Consider the following 18,468-nt stretch of genomic DNA (forward strand, 5'->3'; position numbering starts at 1 on the left):
GTGAAAATCCCGCGTGTCCCAACTAAGACCCAATGCAGCCAAATAAATAAATTTTTTAAAGTATATTGAAAAGCATGGGAAGAAATGTACCAAATGTTTTGATTTGGTTTTTGGAAGATAACTTTATTGTTATTATAAAGAGGATTTAGGCAAATTGTTAAAAAAATTAAACACAATAGAAAATTATAGATGTACCATAATTCTTTTAACCAATTCTAAATGAATGAGCTTTTTTGGTTTCCAATATTTGCAATTATAAGCAGTGGTGAAGGAGCATGTCAGCATATCTTTGTATACTTCTTTAACCATCTACATAGAATAAATATTTTTTTTTATTTTTTTTTAGAATAAATATTTAGAAGAAAATTTTGGAGGTGAAGAAGCATAAATATTAAACTGTGATTAAGTAGTGACTACCTGAAAAATCATTACCAATTTATGCATTCAGCAGCAATGCATGAGGATTCCATTTTATTCACAGCATTTTATCAGTATTAAAATTTTTGTAGTCAGTATTTTCAATTTTGACCCAAATAAAAAGCAAATACTCTGTTTTTATTTTCCAATCTTTGATTAGCAGTAAGGTTGAATATTTTTTCATATTGATTCTATGTTCTAGTTTGCCTCTTCATACCTGTTGCCTATTTTTCTACTGTGGCATTTATCTTATTGATTTGTAAGTAGTTTTAGTGACCTTTCATTGATCATAGTTATTCAAATTTGTTTCTCTACTTGTCATTTGTTTTTCAACTTTGTTTATGGTGTTTTTTTGATGTCAAAATTGAAGTTTATACATTATGGTACAGTTTATGGCATCTATGATTATCAGTCTTTCAAGATATTTTCCCTCTTGGTTTCTAGAAAGAACGGTATTAATATTTTTACATTATATATATATATATATACACACATACACACAATACTTATATATAGTTTAAAATTGTTCAAAATATATAAATAACAATTTATATTAATGTAACATTTAAACAATTTTCTTAATACATCTGAAGACTACTGTAAAGCATCCAAAATAGGGCACTCTGAAGAATAATAATTATAAATATGGAGCATCATTTTTAGATCTTCCTCAATCTGTACACAACCATATCTGGATTGTCCCAGACTGAAGCAGGATAGGGTAGTCTGAAATTACACTGGAGGGCACTTTTTAGCCTCTCATGCAGTTGATCATTCTGTATAGGCCAATAAAAAGAGCAGTATGTCAACTTGAGTGCTTCTTTGTATTATACTTAGAACTTCAAATCTTGTTCTCTAATTGAGGCTACTAAGAAGGAAACACTTAGAAGGAAAGAAGAACACTTTTTACAAGGAACAGGCTTGTAAAAAGCATTACACAATTATTTCAGTTGACAATTATTGTACATCAATAATTACTATGACTATTAGTTTATATATAAATGTAAGGCATTGCATCCAAGGCCTCATTAGCATCGAGGCCTCAAGAAGTCATGATCATTAAAAAAATGCAGTATATAATCTGAATTTTTTTTCCTTCTTTCCTCCCTTTTTCCTTCATCAAAAGTCCTCAGGCAGGCCTGAGTGAGGTGGGAAGCCCAGTGTGAATGTGGCCTGCCACTGGTCTCTTAGGGCCTTCTGAACAAGGCATTGAGGATCCAGCAGCAGTCAGGGCCCATGTGGGGTCCGCTCCGGAGAGATAGGCAGGCCAGAGCTAGGAAGGTAGCTAAGAGCAGGTGAGGCCTGTGTGGGGAAGGCAGGCCCTGATGGAAGAGGCAGCTTGAAAGAGTGGGGAGACTGACTGCATACAGGGGAATAAGCAATTAAGTATACACACTGGGACTGAAGAGAGCTGGGTTTGCTATCAAACATCATCATACAGGGAAGTTATAAATATAAGGGGAGAGAATAAACCTGTGATATGGCAACAGAACTAAAGGTTCCATGAGTATGAACTCATCTGGTTTATACTGATATGAAAGTAAATATAAAAGTATGATATATAGAAATGTATGTGTTTTTCATCTATATAGATATTAGCTCTGCTGCTGCTGCTGCTGCTAAGTCGCTTCAGTCGTGTCCGACTCTGTGCGACCCCACAGACGGCAGCCCACCAGGCTCCGCCGTCCCTGGGATTCTCCAGGCAAGAACACTGGAGTGGGTTGCCACTTCCTTCTCCAATGCATGAAAGTGAAAGTGAAGTCGCTCATTAAGTGTCGGACTCTTTGTGACCCCATGGACTACAGCCTACCAGGCTCCTCCGTCCATGGGATTTTCCAGGCAAGAGTACTGGAGTGGGTTACCATTGCCTTCTCCGAGATATTAGCTCTATCCACCATCTATTCTCAGCTCTGTCCACCAGATGTCCTGAAAGAAGCAGCACCTTAGTAGAAATGAGTTTATCTAGCCCCTTGGTTTTGGTTTTCCACCTCCATAAGAACCAGTGTTCCTTGAAGAAATGTTTGACTCCAAGAATGAGAGAGAGAAAGAACATGACCCTGAAACATCTTGTTAAATCAGAAAGTAAGGAAATGCTCAAAGAATGATGGGGTAAGTCAAAAAGACATAGATACTAGCTGGAATCCCAGCCAAACCTGAGATGATCTGAGAATCAAAATTAAAAAATTATGATAATGGATTATCGCCCACTGAATAAAATGGCATTCTTGAATACACACTGATACAAATAAACTAGGAACAAAGAAAGCTCTTCCTTACAGAAGACTGCCAAGTAAGAAATATAGAAGGAATGAAGCAATTAGAAAGTCACCATTTAGAAATCATCACAGTAATAGTCAACTGAAGCAAAGAAACACCAATGGATCTAAAACTAGTAGATGAAAGTTCATTGTGAAATAGGCTATTTCAGTTCAGTTCAGTCGCTCAGTTGCGTCTGACCCTTCACGACCCCATGAATTGCAGCATGCCAGGCCTCCCTGTCCATCACCAACTCCCGGAGCTTACTCAAACTCATGTCCCATTGAGTCGGTGATGCCATCCAGCCATCTCATCCTCTATCATCCCCTTCTCCTCCTGCCCCCAATCCTTCCCAGCATCAGGGTCTTTCCCAAAGAGTCAACTCTTCACATGAAGTGGCCATAGTATTGGGGTTTCAGCTTTAGCATCAGTCCTTGCAATGAACACCCAGGATTGATCTCCTTTAGAATGGACTGGTTGGATCTGCTTGCAGTCCAGGGGACCCTCAAGAGTCTTCTCCAACACCACAGTTCAAAAGTATTAATTCTTTGGCTATTTACATAGTCTCAAACTATTTTCCCTCAAATATTGAATAACTAAAGGGAAAAAAGAATAATTTTAAAGCAAAGAAATCTGACAAGGCACTTCCTTAATTGGGTACCCGAAGTTAACATCACCAGTAGCAGGACAAATTGGCACTGTGACTGCCTGACTGAATGCAGCTGGATGAACACAGTGTCTCCTGTGGGGCAGTCTTGTTAACAAAATCCACAACTTGAATCTAATCACAAGGAAACATGAGTGAAAAATCATGAGAGACGTCCTACACATAACTATCTCCTTCTAAAAAGTCACGGTCATGATTTCAGGGGAAAAAAATGAAAAAGTGGTCCAGACTGAAGACCTTTGAGATATAACAACTAAACATGTGACCTTAGAGTGGATCTATAAAAGCCATTTGAGACAACTGAAGAAACATGAATGGAGCTGCTGGGCAAAGGGGATCCTCCGTAGAATTCTGGCAGCTTTTCTGTAGGTGTGAAATTATTGCAAAATAACAACAACAACAAAATGTCTGTATCCTTTGGGTTTCATTTTCAAGGAAATCTGTGTGGGATACAGGCAGAAGGGTGGAGTATAGAAGCTATAAGAAGAGACATCTATTCTTCATTGACGTGGAGCCAATATAAGATGATTTTGCAAGAGGAACAAAAGCCCGGAGGTAAGAAAACTAAGTCTCAACTGTATTTCTTCAGTCAAGTCATTTTCCTTTGAGCTTCAGCAGAAGGGTTTAGTCAGTGATCCCTGAGAAAAGCATCAAAGGCCCAGAAGGGCAGCATCCATCTACCACACTGTGAGCCAGTTCTCAGTGGCCTGCAGCATTCCAAGCCACTCTGTTCCTTCTCCCAGCCAACCGAGCCCTGCAAGCTAGGCCGGACCTGGGGTCTTAGGCAGCAGCTGCCCTGACACCTGTCTGTTCTCCTATAACTGAGGCTCCTGGGACTCTTCCCATAACCCCAGGTGGGAAAAAGAATCGAGCCCATCTATCAAGAATCTGTCAAGTACTCCACTGTAAATTAGGTGTTTCCTATGATCCTCCTTTGCTTGGCACTGAACTAAGATTAACTAAGAACTGGTTAATCACTGGACACAGTACCCAACATGATGCAGTCTTTCTTTTGTAAAGCAAATGTTACAAGTGACAAATGTGACCAGACCTGACTAGAACTTACCGTGAGCGTGGCAGCAGCCTGGTGTCTCACCAGTGCTCCACTCCCTGGAGGACAACCTTGATGAGTTACTTCTGGACATATCTGCATTAACTGTACCTACATGATCCTGAAACATCAACGGCAATTTTACCTTTTTCTTTGCAAATGAGTATTTCTTCTTTGCACTGACATCTAACTCTGCTTTGAGACTGCTACTGGGATTCATAAGACTCGTGTCTTTCAAATCCAGGTCTGAAAACCTTAAAACACAGGCCTCCAGGTCATCATCTCCTTGGTCTGGTGAAGTGGAAGAAGGCATCTGGTTTGGCTCCAGCCGTGGGGTAGGTTCCTTTCTGCTAACTATCACCTAGGAAGTAAGCAAGGGAAAAACAACAACGTCCAAGTCTTTGATTACTACTTGAAGTAAATCAGTCATGCAAATGAGCATGGCCCAGTAGCCCAAACTATCCATTCATTCACTTGTTCATCTAAGAAATATTTATTTAGCACCAGCTCTATGCCCTGCACTGTTCTAAGCCCTGAAGATGTAGTAGTGAAAGAAACAGAGAAAGTTTCTTCTTTCTTAGAGCTTACTTTCCAGTGGGGAGAGAGAGGAGGTAAACAAATGAATTAAACTGCTTTTTTTTTTTTTTTAAAGTCAGATGGTAGAAAGGGCTATGAAGACAAATAAACAAGGTAAGGAGACAAGAGTGATGGAAGGACTCTTTAGAACTCAGAGGGTAGTTCAGGTCTTTTTGAGGCAGAAGCATTTCAGCAGAAACCTGAATCAGAGGGTAAGCCGTGCCAACATTTAGGGGAAAACACACCAAAAAAAAGTACGAGGTACAACCAAAATCAACCAAGCTGCGTGTTCAGTTCAGTTCAGTCGCTCAGTTGTGTCAGACTCTTTGCGACCCCATGAATCGCAGCGCGCCAGGCCTCCCTGTCCATCACTAACTCCCAGAGTTCAATCAGACTCGCGTCCATCGAGTCAGTGATGCCATCCAACCATCTCATCCTCTGTTGTCCCCTTCTCCTCCTGCCCCCATTCCCTCAACATCAGCTGTGTGTTAGTACCTTTAATTCAGAGAAGGCAATGGCACCCCACTCCAGTACTCTTGCCTGGAAAATCCCGTGGACGGAGGAGCCTGGTAGGCTGCAGTCCATGGAGTCGCTAAGAGTTGGACACGACTGAGCGACTTCACTTTCACTTTTCACTTTCATGCACTGGAGAAGGAAATGGCAACCCACTCCAGTGTTCTTGCCTGGAGAATCCCAGGGACGGCAGAGCCTGGTGGGCTGCCGTCTGAAGGGTCGCACAGAGTCAGACACGACTGAAGCAACTTAGCAGCAGCAATACCTTTAATTATAAATACTTTTCTCTTTTGTCCTCTAATTTTTGAGCTGGTCAAATTCCCTTCCTTAGAAAAAATAACTATCTAGAGAGCCTCATTTTAATGAGTCAAACTGACACTTTGTATCGCTCAGTCATGTCTGACTCTGCGACCCCATGGACCATACAGTCCATGGAATTCTCCAGGCCAGAATACTGGAGTGGGTAGCCGTTCCCTTCTTCAGGGGATCTTCCCAACCCAGGTCTCCCACATTGCAGGCGGATTCTTTACCAGCTGGGCTACCAGGGAAGCTCAAGAAATGAGCCAAAAGAAATACACAAACTGCTACCATGGCCAAATCTTGTCAAAAGGAACACAGTACACCAACATGATGCATTCTTTTGTAAAGCAAATGTTACAAGTGATAAATGTGAAGAATAACAAGAAAGACTAGGGAAAGTATGGGCTTTGGATTATGGTGCAGCTGGGTGCAAGTAAGTGAACCTGGGCAGGATATTTACCTTCTCTGAATTCTAGTTCCCAAAAGCATAAAATGGGGATGACAGTATCTACCCTGCAGGACTGTGGTGAGAGCTAGGAAGCTGTTCAAATGCAACTGTTAAAACCAAATTCTTGCTCCTCAGTCTTCCTTACCTCAGTAAACAACAATTCTATTCTTCCTGTTACTCAGACAAAAACTTTGGGATTCTCATTTCCTTATTTTTTCAGATGATTGAAAAGCTTATCAACTCTGCTTCTGAAATACAATCACATCAACCACAATGCACCACCTTCACTACCAGCCTCCTTCAAGCCATCATTTGACTGAATGACTACAGTTGCCCAACTGCCCTGTTCCTGTAGAAGCCACAGAGGTAACTTTTAAAACTTTTATTTATCTTCCTTTTAGCTGTGCTAGGCCTCTGCTGCTGCACGCAGACCCCCTCTGGTTGTGGTGCAGGGGCTTCTCCTCGTGGTGCCTTCTCTTGTTGTGGAGCGCAGGCTCTAAGCCCCCAGGCTGCAGTAGTTGTGGCTTGCTGGATCTAGATCTCAAGAGCTCAGTAAACTTAAGCAGGATTAAGTTGCCCCACGCGGCATTGAGATCTTCCCGGACCAGGGATGGAACCCGTGTCCCCTCAGTGGCAGGTGGATTCTTAACCACTGGATCACCAGGGAAGTCTCAGAGGTAACGATTAAAAACAGTCCAATCGCCCTCCAAAAGCTTCTAAATGTACCAGGATAAAGTCCTTACAAAGCCCCATCTACCACCTCCCTAATCTCATCTTCTCCCACTTTTACTCACTACCTGATTGCATTGTTTGCTGGTTCCTGAATGAGTCATCATCACTAAGAAAGCAGGAGTTTTCTTTTGTTCACCTCTGCATCCAGAAAACTGCCTGGCACATGACATATACAAGATATTTGTCGAATGAAGTAAGAGTGATTGGGTGGCCAGGAAAGACTTCACTAAGGGCCTGATGTTTGAACTGAGACAAGGAGCCATCCATGCAGACTTAGGAGCAGAGATCTTCAGGCAAAGGAAATAGTATGAATTCCTCAGGTGGTAAACAGCTTGACTTACTGCAGGTGCAGGAAGTCAGAGTGGTTGGAATACAGTGATGAGAGTAAAACCCTGTAGAAGAGGTTATGGAGTTTACAATAGAAAGTCTTTGGAGAGCTGTAAACAAAGGAGTAACGTGATCTGATTCAGATCTGTTCTGAAGGTAGAGCTGGCAGGGTTTCCAGGTAGATTGTTCTTTAGGAAGTGAAGGAAAAGGACCTAAGAATGACTCCTATCCACTTTTTGGATTAAGCAGTAGACTGGATGGTGCCATTTAGTGAAATGGGTAAGACTGAAGGAAGAACATTCAGGTGACTTAAATCCTTTATGATTATACAGTGGAAGTGAGAAACAGATTTAATGGACTAGATCTGATAGAGTGCCTGATGAACTATGGATGGAGGTTTGTGACATTGTACAGGAGACAGAGATGAAGACCATCCCCATGGAAAAGAAATGCAAAAAAGCAAAATGGCTGTCTGAGGAGGCCTTACAAATAGCTGTGAAAAGAAGAGAAGCGAAAAGCAAAGGAGAGAAGGAAAGATACAAACATCTGAATGCAGAGTTCCAAAGAATAGTGAGGAGAGATAAGAAAGCCTTCCTCAGTGATCAATGCAAAGAAATAGAGGAAAACAACAGAATGGGAAAGACTAGAGATCTCTTCAAGAAAATTAGAGATACCAAGGGAACATTTCATGCAAAGATGGGCTCGATAAAGGATAGAAATGATATGGTAACAGAAGCAGGAGATATTAAGAAGAGGTGGCAAGAATACACAGAAGAATTGTACAAAAAAGAGCTTCACAACCCAATCATGATGGTGTGATCACTCACCTAGAGCCAGACATCTGGAATGTGAAGTCAAGTGGGCCTTATAAAGGATCATTACGAACAAAGCTAGTGGAGGTGATGGAATTCCAGTTGAGCTATTTCAAATCCTGGAAGATGATGATGTGAAAGTGCTGCACTCAATATGCCAGCAAATTTGGAAAACTCAGCAGTGGCCACAGGACTGGAAAAGATCAGTTTTCATTCCAATCCCAAAGAAAGGCAATGCCAAAGAATGCTCAAACTACCGCACAATTGCACTCATCTCACACGCTAGTAAAGTAATGCTCAAAATTCTCCAAGCCAGGCTTCAGCAGTATGTGAACCGTGAACTTCCAGATGTTCAAGCTGGTTTTAGAAAAGGCAGAGGAACTAGAGATCAAATTGCAAACATCCGCTGGATCATCAAAAAAGCAAAAGAGTTACAGAAAAAACATCTACTTCTGCTTTATTGACTATGCCAAAGCCTTTGACTGTGTGTGGATCACAATAAACTGTGGAAACTTCTGAAAGAGATGGGAATACCAGACCACCTGACCTGCCTCTTGAGAAATTTGTATGCAGGTCAGGAAGCAACAGTTAGAACTGGACACGGAACAACAGACTGGTTCCAAATAGGAAAAGGAGTTCGTCAAGGCTGTATATTGTCACCCTGTTTATTTAACTTATATGCAGAGTACATCATGAGAAACACTGGACTGGAAGAAACACAAGCTGGAATCAAGATTGCCAGGAGAAATATCAATAACATCAGATATGCAGATGACACCACCCTTATGGCAGAAAGTGAAGAGGAACTAAAAAGCCTTTTGATGAAAGTGAAAGTGGAGAGTGAAAAAGTTGGCTTAAAGCTCAACATTCAGAAGATGAAGTTCATGGCATCTGGTCCCATCACTTCATGGGAAATAGATGGGGAAACAGTGGAAACAGTGTCAGACTTTATTTTTCTGGGCTCCAAAATCACTACAGATGGTGACTGCAGCCATGAAATTAAAAGACGCTTACTCCTTGGAAGGAAAGTTATGACTAACCTAGAAAGCATATTCAAAAGCAGAGACATTACTTTGCCAACAAAGGTTCATCTAGTCAAGGCTATGGTTTTTCCTGTGGTCATGTATGGATGTGAGAGTTGGACTGTGAAGAAGGCTGATCGCCGAAGAATTGATGCTTTTGAACTGTGGTGTTGGAGAAGACTCTTGAGAGTCCCTTGGACTGCAAGGAGATTCAACCAGCCCATTCTGAAGGAGATCAGCCCTGGGATTTCTTTGGAAGGAATGATGCTGAAGCTGAAACTCCAGTACTTTGGCCACCTCATGCGGAGTTGACTCACTGGAAAAGACTGATGCTGGGAGGGATTGGGGGCAAGAGGAGAAGGGGACGACAGAGGATGAGATGGCTGGATGGTATCACTGACTCGATGGACGTGAGTCTGGGTGAACTCCGGGAGTTGGTGATGGACAGGGAGGCCTGGCGTGCTCCGATTCATGGGGTCGCAAAGAGTCGGACACGACTGAGCGACTGATCTGATCTGAAAGACCAGGCAGTTAGATACGCAGCTGTAGCACTCACCAGCGGAGAAGGCAATGGCACCCCACTCCAGTACTCTTGTCTGGAAAATCCCATGGACGGAGGAGCCTGGTAGGCTGCAGTCCATGGGGTCGCTGAGGGTCGGACATGACTGAGCGACTTCACTTTCATGCATTGGAGAAGGAAATGGCAGCTCACTCCGGTGTTCTTGCCTGGAGAATCCCAGGGACGGGGGAGCCTGGTGGGCTGCCGTCTATGGGGTCACACAGAGTCGGACACGACTGAAGTGACTTAGCAGCAGCAGCAGTATCAGCGCTCACCAGAGATGTCAGAGCGAGGGATATTCAAATACACGTATGAAGGTACCCGATAACTATTGAAAACGTTACTAAAGCAATCACGCGTTCTTTCCTAAACCACAGGTCAGAGGAGCGAGAGATCAGATGACGGCCAGAGAGTAACCCTGGAGTAGCTGGCTCACGCTTCGGAGGGTCCTTCTGTCCCCGGGTCGCTGGAGCCACCTCGCACCCCGGCCTCTACCCGCGCACCGGTCTTGGCCTAATCTCTCCGCCCAGATTTCCCCAGCCGTCAAAGGCCGGGAAGTGGGAGAAAGATGAGCACGTACCCGCCCGTCCTGATCCTTTCTCAGATCTCTCTTCACCGAGCAGTCTCCGCCTAGAAATTGCCACCGCTCGCAGCCCTCGCACTCCCAGCCCCCTCCTGTATTTAGGAAGGAACGCCGTACCGCACCTCGCTCCGGAAGTTAGGCAGTTGGTGAAAGGGCCGCCGGGAAAACCCCCGGGAGGCCCCGAGAGAGGGACTGAAGTGGAGGTGGGGACTAGAGGGTCCCTCTTAGACAACCCGCCTCCGGGCGTGGCTCGCGACCTGCGGGGTTCGGCCTGGCGGAAGAGGCGGTGCTCTCCGCGTGGCCCCGGAAGGGCTTTCAGCGAAGGCGGGCGAAGGAAGCAGCCAAGAGGCGGAGGTAACCTGAGAGGGTCGCTGCGTGCGGGGCAGAAGCTACCGGCCTGGTGAGCTTCCAAAACCGGCTCTCCTGGATCCGAGCTCGCGGAGCCATCCAGCCATCCTGCCTTGTGCTTCCGGGAGCCGCCGCGACCGAAAGCGCCTGCGCGCCGGCCACTCCGCGCGCCTCGCCGCTGTCCGCCCACCGGCCGGCGGCCTGACGGTTCCTGCCGCGCTTCGTGACCGGTGTCTCAGCTCCGCGGAGCACCTGCGTGCGGCATGTCGCGGCGGCGGCACAGCGACGAGAACGATGGTGAGTGCCCTGAGCCCGGCCGCCGAGGCCGCCCTCAGGTGGGCCGAGGTTTGGCTTCCCTGGTTTTCGGGTCTCGAGAGAAGGGACGGGAAGCCCTTCTTCCTCCAGGGGCGTTCGGGGAGCCGCGTAGAGAAGGGGTGGCACGGTGGGAGTGCGGCCGGGCAACTTTGGGAAAGTCCCCTGCTTCCCCCGGTCCCAGTTCCTCAGTCGTTGGCCACGGGGAGGCCTGGTGGACCCCGGTCCCTAGGAACTCTTCAAAATTTGGCTCTTAGCATCTCCGAGCAGGGAATGCTAAGAGTGTCTGTGTCTGTGCCTCCGCTTCTTAGGGACCCACTCTACCCAGTGTCTCGTTTTGACCCTCAAATTGCACTTAAAAAGGACTCAGAAGATGAGAGATCTGCTGAATCCCGATCTGAGCTTTCTCCTGTACCCGTCATTCGTCATCTTGCCTTCTTCCAAGCGATAGGGAAAGAAATCGGTGTCTTATCCACACCCAAGAGGTCTCTTAAGAAAGAGATGTACGTAGATTGTTGTGTTACATTTTGAGCTGACCGTAAGCATATTTCCCTTGTGTAATAAAGAGTGTCGGAAGACTAACTGGAGAGCTCCTAGAGATTTTGATCAACCGTTTGGATGGTTGCGCTCATGGGGATCATGGAGTTGCCATCGTAATAAAAACCAAGAATAATTTTGCTAGTTAAAAATAGAAAAGATGTTTATCTTGCAAAAATCAGTCAAGAACACACATCCAACAAACTGAAAACCTAACAGTTATTGTTATTAATAGTTTAGGGTATTGTTCTTCGAGTAGAGTGTAGTTTGGTGGTTAAGAGGCCAGACTTTGGAATCAGAGGACTTTTCAAAGCCAGACCCTGCTGTTTACTTTGTGATCTTGCCTGGGTTATATTACCTCTTTAAACCTTAGTCTGTAACTTAGAAATAATGATACAGACATTTCGGCTTTGTGAGAGATAACACGTGTAACTAATTGCTCATGAAGATGTGTATTTTATCACCTGATAATGCTTAAGAGCTGATAAACATTGGCAGATGGTGACTCGAAGAAAACGTACAGAACAAAAAAAATTGAATTAATTTTTTCCACTGACATTTTTCTCTCCTTGAATGTTGGGGTAACTTAGGGGTAGGAGCAGAATCCCACTAATTTAAGGTTTTTTGTTTGGTTTGTTGGTTTGGGTTTTGTTTCTTTTTTTTCTTTTGGCCGTGGTATAAGGATCTTAGTTAGGGTTAGGGATTGAACCTGTGCCCCCTGCAGTGGAAGCCTGCAGTCTTAATCACTGGTCCACCAAGGATGTCCCCCACTTAGTTTTAATAGTGTATCAGATTTCTCCTGGAGCTTGGCTTGGGAGGATATTCTACCCCAGCCTTATCACCTCACACCTGAGGTCTACAGTTTTAGTGTAATTAGCATGGAGACAGCATTAGCAGTGCCCAGATACCAGTGAAAGCAAGTCGAGAGTTACATTACACAGGTCTTACTATGCTGTATTTTTGATTTTTATTAAACACAACATAATGTACATACAGGGCACAGAAAATAGTTTTCATGTGCCTTGTATCTGATTAGTTAACTTAATCTCCTAGAAGTCATCACTTGGGATTTGGAGAACTTAGGTCTTTTAAACTTCTTCCCATTGTCTTTGTTCTTCTCATGCTTTCTCTATTCTTTCATCTTCTCCTTTCTAGGGTGTCCCTAAAGGGAGAGAAAATCTTTCCAAGGGGCATCCTGGAGAATTGGATGTAAATTTGTAGAAAAACAACTTTTGCTTTGGTTATTGGGATGCTGGTATAACGTTCTTAGGAGTTAGTTTCTGGCAGCTAAATCACTGTCCATTTGGGTCTTGCTGCAGGAATCTCAGAATAAATAAAGACAAAACAAAATAAAATAAGGAGTTAATTAAGCAGCGTTTACTATAAATAACTTAGTAGTTGAAGGGCAGTTTATAACCCCTCTTAGATACTACACCAAGTCTGGAGCTTTCGTAAATTGCCACAATTTGGGTAATCATCAGCTAGGGTTTATTCTAAACGGTGATCTGAGTCAAATATTTTAGAAAACTTTCTTTTGGTTAAATGCCTACTAAATTTTTTTTAAACCAGAAATTTTGAAAACTTAAGTATTATAGAAGGCTATTTTAAAATAGGCCAAATTATTGTTGTGTTAAATAGATGCACCTAAGCATTTCTGGATTATTGTCAGCTCTTACCAGTCCCTAACTGCCATGACTCTCCACGTGTTTGACTAGACACAGTAATTCATTCAACAAATATTTAACAGTGCCAGGCACAGTTCTAACTCCTGGCAGTACAGCAGTGGATGATAAAAGGTGCAGTCTCCCTTTTACAGGCAGAGAACAATCAAGTAAATATAGTGTATCATATGGTGTTAAGTACTGTGGAGAAAAATAAAACCAGTTAAAGAGGGTAAGGCTCTTGTTGGGGAGGAGTTGCTGTTTTGTATTGGTTTGTCAGTGAAGGCCTCACTGAGAATGGCATCTGATCAAAAACCTGCAGAAGATGAGGGTATATTTACATTTGATTAATTTAAAAGTGGGGGAAGGCAGTAGTCTAAGCAAAGGGAACTTTGAGTTCCAAGGCCTTAAGGCTAGAATAGTCCTGTCATCTTTAAACAGCCAGAAGGTCAGTGTTGCTGTAGTAGAGTGAGAAAGGGGGAGAGTTGTAGGAGATGAGGTCAGAGAGGTAAGGGAGGATCAGCTCACAGATACAACTTAAAACTGTATCTGTTGAGACTTCAGAGTCCAGGATCCAAGGCTATACCAATGAAGTTCACCTGGAGGTGGATTTATAGACAATGAAAATGGAAATAAATGTGTGTGGATACTGGTTCAGTGCTAAAACTAACTCCTTTCTTAGACTCTTTTTAAGAATATCTGAAGCTTTTCAATTATTTTGGATATGCATACAGTAGCTGTTCAGTGTATTGTTTTATTCTTGTAAGAAAGTATTTATATTGTCCATAACCTTGGCCCCAAACCCCATGTTAGTCCCTTTTAAGCTACTTAGTATTAGATCCTTACCTTTTAGAATGTGACTCTTCCTTAAAATTGATACTTAACTATAGAAAAAAATAAATAGAAGTGCAGGGATTTGTTACTCTGAGGAAGAGTATAGTTTGTTTCAGAAGTGACTATTATACCTCTGTTTTAAATCTGCAGGATCAAGGTACTTTACTTTTCCCTTTTCTCTTGTTGGTTTTTTTTACTTTCTCTTTCACATTAGTTGGTTTTTGTTTCCACTTTGTGGGTCTAAAATTTTTTGTAATGCGTGTAAATTCTAAATAAGGATATAAAATACGTAGTATAATGTATCCATATAGAATTAGGATCACCTTACGGGGGGGGGGGGGGGGCGGAAATTACTCAGCTTGTTAAGATTTTTTCTGATGGGTTTTAATAGAGACTTCCTTCTCTCTTCTATACTAACCAAGGGTGTCAGAATGAAGTGCTAATGTGTAACTTTAATTTCCACTGTAAAACTTCTACTTAGGTACTTGTTAATATAAAATCTGTTCTTCTTTTGTGAACTACCTTAGGTATATTTTCTTGAGGATAGGTGAAAATATTCAGCTGATTGCACAGATTTTATTCTTAAAGTTTTTATTCTCCCTGCCTGTGATCTTGCCCACGCTCTCTTGAGCTCAGTATCCTGTTACCGTGTGAGTTCACCTGGTGTCTGTTAAGTCCCCCTCCCCCTTACAGTCTCTCCAGTGTCAGCTGAGAGTCGGGCATCTTCTACTTCTTAACACTTTGTGCCTCTTATCCTTCAAACATACTAAAAGTAGGAAGAAGAGAGGAAAGAAGGGTTGCAGTTCAGAGATAGGACTGAATACTTGTATTTTCTAGTTTTTCTTCAAAAATCCTGCCTTCTCTCCCCACGTCAGTATTTTCTTCTGTCCAGTCTTACAAGAGTGCCTAGGAGGCTGCTTTAAAGTCTGGGGTATGATTCTAAACTGACTTGAAAACAGGCCAGCTGGATGGTTAATTTAGAGATGGCTTGGAGGTGGGATGTGAGTTAGCAAAGTAGATGGGCCAGAAAGAAATGGACAATGGTTAAGGTTTAAAAGGAAAAAAAACACTGTTCTGATTCAGTCGTTTTGTAGCATCTGCATTCTCCTAACCTTACTGGAGTCTGATTCTGAAGAACATTGAGTATATTCTGCTTCCTAGAACAGTTACTCATCATGAGCACTGCTGCCATTTTGCGCTGGATTATTCTTTGTTGGTGGGAGTTGTTCTCTGCACTGTGGTATGTTTAGTAGAATCCCTGGCCTCTGCCCACTGGAGGCCAGTAGCACTTCCCCCGTGTGACAGCTAAAAATGTCTCCAGAGATTGCCAAGTGGCTCCTGGGGGACAAAATCCAACCTAGTTGAGAACCATTGCTCTTGGATACGGCTATTTTAATGTCCTGGCTGATAGCTTATGTAAATGTTCCTTCAGATATGCAATTTTTTTCAGTGAATGAATTCTGAAAATAGAAGTCCTTTTATGTCGGGTTTGGCTCTTTGGGTGGTGGAACCTTTATGCAGATTCTGTGCCTTCAGCTTGATGTATACTAGAGACTCAGGGTCACTGATACCATGATACTGCACATGTCCACATCTTTATATGGACAGGTGTCTTCAGGAATATGTTGCAACAGTTGTGTTGCATGCTTGTTGTATTTTTTTTTTTTTGACATTATCTCTTCTAAACTATATTCAGTGATTACTTGGCACCCACTCCAGTACTCTTGCCTGGAAACTCCCATGGATGGAGGAGCCAGGTAGGCTGCAGTCCATGGGGTCGCTAAGAGTCAGACACGACTGAACGACCTCACTTTCACTTTTCACTTTCATGCATTGGAGAAGGAAATGACAACCCATTCCAGTGTTCTTGCCTGGAGAATCCCAGGGACGGGGGAGCCTGGAGGGCTGCCGCCTATGGGGTCGCACAGAGACGGACACGACTGAAGCGACTTAGCAGCAGCAATGATCACTGAGGGGTTGGGCAGTCAAAGCACACAGTGTTTTGCCCTGTGGCCTTTTATAACACTGATTCTATCTAGGTGGTAATCAGTTCAGTCACTCAGTCCTGTCTGACTCTTTGTGACCCCATGGAACACAGCATGCCAGGCTTCCCTGTCCATTACCAACTCTCAGAGCTTGCTCAGACTCATATCCATTGAGTCAGTGATGCCATCCAACCATCTCATCCTCTGTCGTGCCCTTTTCCTCCTGCCTTCAATCTTTCCCAGCATCAGGGTCTTTTCCAGTGAGTCAGTTCTTTACATCAGGTGGCCAAAATACTGAGGTTTCAGCTTCAACATCAATCTTCCAACGAATATTCAGGACTGATTTCCATTAGGATGGACTGGTTGGATCTCCTTGCAGTCCAAGGGACTCTCAAGAGTCTTCTCCAACACCACAGTTCAAAAGCATCAATTCTTCGGTGCTCAGCTTTATAGTCCAGCTCTCACATCCAGACATGACTACTGGAAAAACCATATCTTTGACTAGATGGACCTTCGTTGGCAAAGTAATGTCTCTGCTTTTTAATATTCTGTCTAGGTTTGTCATAGCTTTTCTTCCAAGGAGCAAGTGTCTTTTGATTTCATGGCTGTAGTCATCATCTGCAGTGATTTTGGAGCCCAAGAAAATAAAGTCTCTCACTGTTTCCATTGTTTCCCCATGTATTTGCCATGAAGTGATGAGACCGGATGCCATGATCTTAGTTTTCTGAATGTTGAGTTTTAAGCCAGCTTTTTCAGTCTCCTCTTTGACTTTCATCAGGAGGCTCTTTAGTTCTTCTTTGCTTTCTGGCATAAGGGTGGTATCATCTGTGTATCGGAAATTATTGATATTAATCCTGGCAATATTGATTCCAGCTTGTGCTTCATTCAGCCTGGCATTTTGCATGATGTACTCTGCATATAAGTTAAGTAAGCAGGGTGACAATATACAGCCTTGACATACTCTTTTCCCGATTTGGAACCATTTTGTTGTTCCAGTCCAGTTCTAACTGTTGCTTCTTGACCTGCATACAGATTTCTCAGGAGACAGGTAAGGTGGTCTGGTATTCCCATCTCTTTAAGAATTTTCCACAGTTTGTTGTGATCCACACAAAGTCAATAAAGCAGAAGTAGATGTTTTTCTAGAATTCCCTTGCTTTTTCTATGATCCAACGAATGTTGGCAATTTGATCTCTGGTTCCTCTGCCTTTTCTAAATCTAGCTTGAGCTTCTGGAAATTCTTGGTTCACATACTGTTGAAGACTAGCTTGAAGAATTTTGAGCATTATTTTGCTAGCGTATGAGATGAGTGCAATTGTGCAATAGTTTGAGCATTCTTTGGCATTGCCTTTCTTTGGGATTGGAATGAAAACTGACCTTTTCCGGTCCTGTGGCCACTGCTGAGTTTTCAGAATTTGCTGGCATATTGAGTGCAGCACTTTCACAGCATCATCTTTTAGGATTTGAAATAGCTCAGCTGGAATTTCATCACTTCCACTATGGTGGTTATCTGAGCCATTAAGATCTTTTTTGTATAGTTCTTCTATGTATTCTTGCCACCTCTTCTTAATATCTTCTGCTTCTGTTACGTTCATACCGTTTCTGTCCTTTATTGTGCCCATCTTTGCATGAAATGTTCCCTTGGCATCTCTAATTTTCTTGAAGAGATCTCTAGTCTTTCCCATTCTATTGTTTTCCTCTGTTTCTTTGCATTGATCACTTTGGAAGGCTTTCTTCTCTCTACTTGATATTCTTTGGAACACTGCATTCGGACAGATATATCTTTCTTTTTCTCCTTTGCGTTTTGGTTCTTTTATTCAGCTTGTGTTCGGGTGGTAGGTACCTGAAGATCATGTCGGACATTGGAAAAGCTTTTAACATCCCATGTTATAATAGCCAGGTGCTGTGTTTTATGGAAATCATTGGGTTTTTTTTCACTGTTAGATGTTCCAGTGGTAAGTAAGTAGTTGGGAACTCTAAAAATGGTTCAGTTCCTCTGGCTGTACAAGTCTGGAGATTAAAAATATAACTTGGTCCTGCTGCTGCTAAGTCGCTTCAGTCGTGTCCGACTCTGTGTGATCCCATAGACGGCAGCCCACCAGGCCCCGCCGTCCCTGGGATTCTCCAGGCAAGAACACTGGAGTGGGTTGCCGTTTCCTTCTCCAACGCATGAAAGTGAAAAGTGAAAGTGAAGTCGCTCTGGGTGACCCTGTATCTGCAGATTTTCATTATTAATACTGATCCCTGGTAGAGTTACAGATTATTGCTTGCTTGTCTGCTTGCTGTCCTAATAATTTAATTGGTGGAAGTGAAAAATTGAATTATATTGGGAGAGTGGCCCACACTGTGTGTAGCAACAGCATCATCTTTCGTATTTACCACTGCTGCTGCTGCTGCTGCTCAGTCGCTTCAGTCGTGTCTGACTCTGTGCGACCCCATAGACGGCAGCCCACCGGGCTCCCCCTGTCCCTGGGATTCTCCAGGCAAGAACGCTGGAGTGGGTTGCCATTGCCTTCTCCAATGCATGAAAG

At 43.2% G+C, this 18,468-nt stretch overlaps 2 protein-coding genes across 8 annotated transcripts in view; one reads left to right on the forward strand and one right to left on the reverse strand.

Annotated features, from left to right (window-relative positions):
* The window catches only part of TSTD2 (thiosulfate sulfurtransferase like domain containing 2), a 29,083-nt gene extending 18,542 nt beyond the window's left edge, over positions 1 to 10,541 (reverse strand). The window contains exons 1-3 of one of the 6 annotated variants that reach the window (XM_027549720.1): positions 10,261 to 10,496; positions 4,537 to 4,752; positions 4,407 to 4,450 (exon numbers count right to left, since the gene is read on the reverse strand). In XM_027549720.1, coding sequence (XP_027405521.1) covers positions 4,407 to 4,450; positions 4,537 to 4,577 — 85 coding nt within the window. In that variant the 5' untranslated portion in view covers positions 4,578 to 4,752; positions 10,261 to 10,496. Of the gene's footprint in view, positions 1 to 4,406; positions 4,753 to 9,677; positions 9,701 to 10,260 lie in introns of those variants that run through there. The other 5 variants (XM_027549716.1, XM_027549719.1, XM_027549717.1 and 2 more) reach the window with 5 other exon arrangements.
* A 32-nt stretch (positions 10,542 to 10,573) lies between these two features.
* The window catches only part of NCBP1 (nuclear cap binding protein subunit 1), a 38,603-nt gene continuing 30,708 nt past the window's right edge, over positions 10,574 to 18,468 (forward strand). The window contains exon 1 of one of the 2 annotated variants that reach the window (XM_027549712.1): positions 10,574 to 10,908. In XM_027549712.1, coding sequence (XP_027405513.1) covers positions 10,875 to 10,908 — 34 coding nt within the window. In that variant the 5' untranslated portion in view covers positions 10,574 to 10,874. The remainder of the gene's footprint in view (positions 10,909 to 18,468) is intronic. The other variant, XM_027549715.1, reaches the window with a different exon arrangement.

Source organism: Bos indicus x Bos taurus, chromosome 8 (assembly GCF_003369695.1).
Source record: "Bos indicus x Bos taurus breed Angus x Brahman F1 hybrid chromosome 8, Bos_hybrid_MaternalHap_v2.0, whole genome shotgun sequence".
Taxonomy (NCBI): Eukaryota; Metazoa; Chordata; class Mammalia; order Artiodactyla; family Bovidae; genus Bos; species Bos indicus x Bos taurus.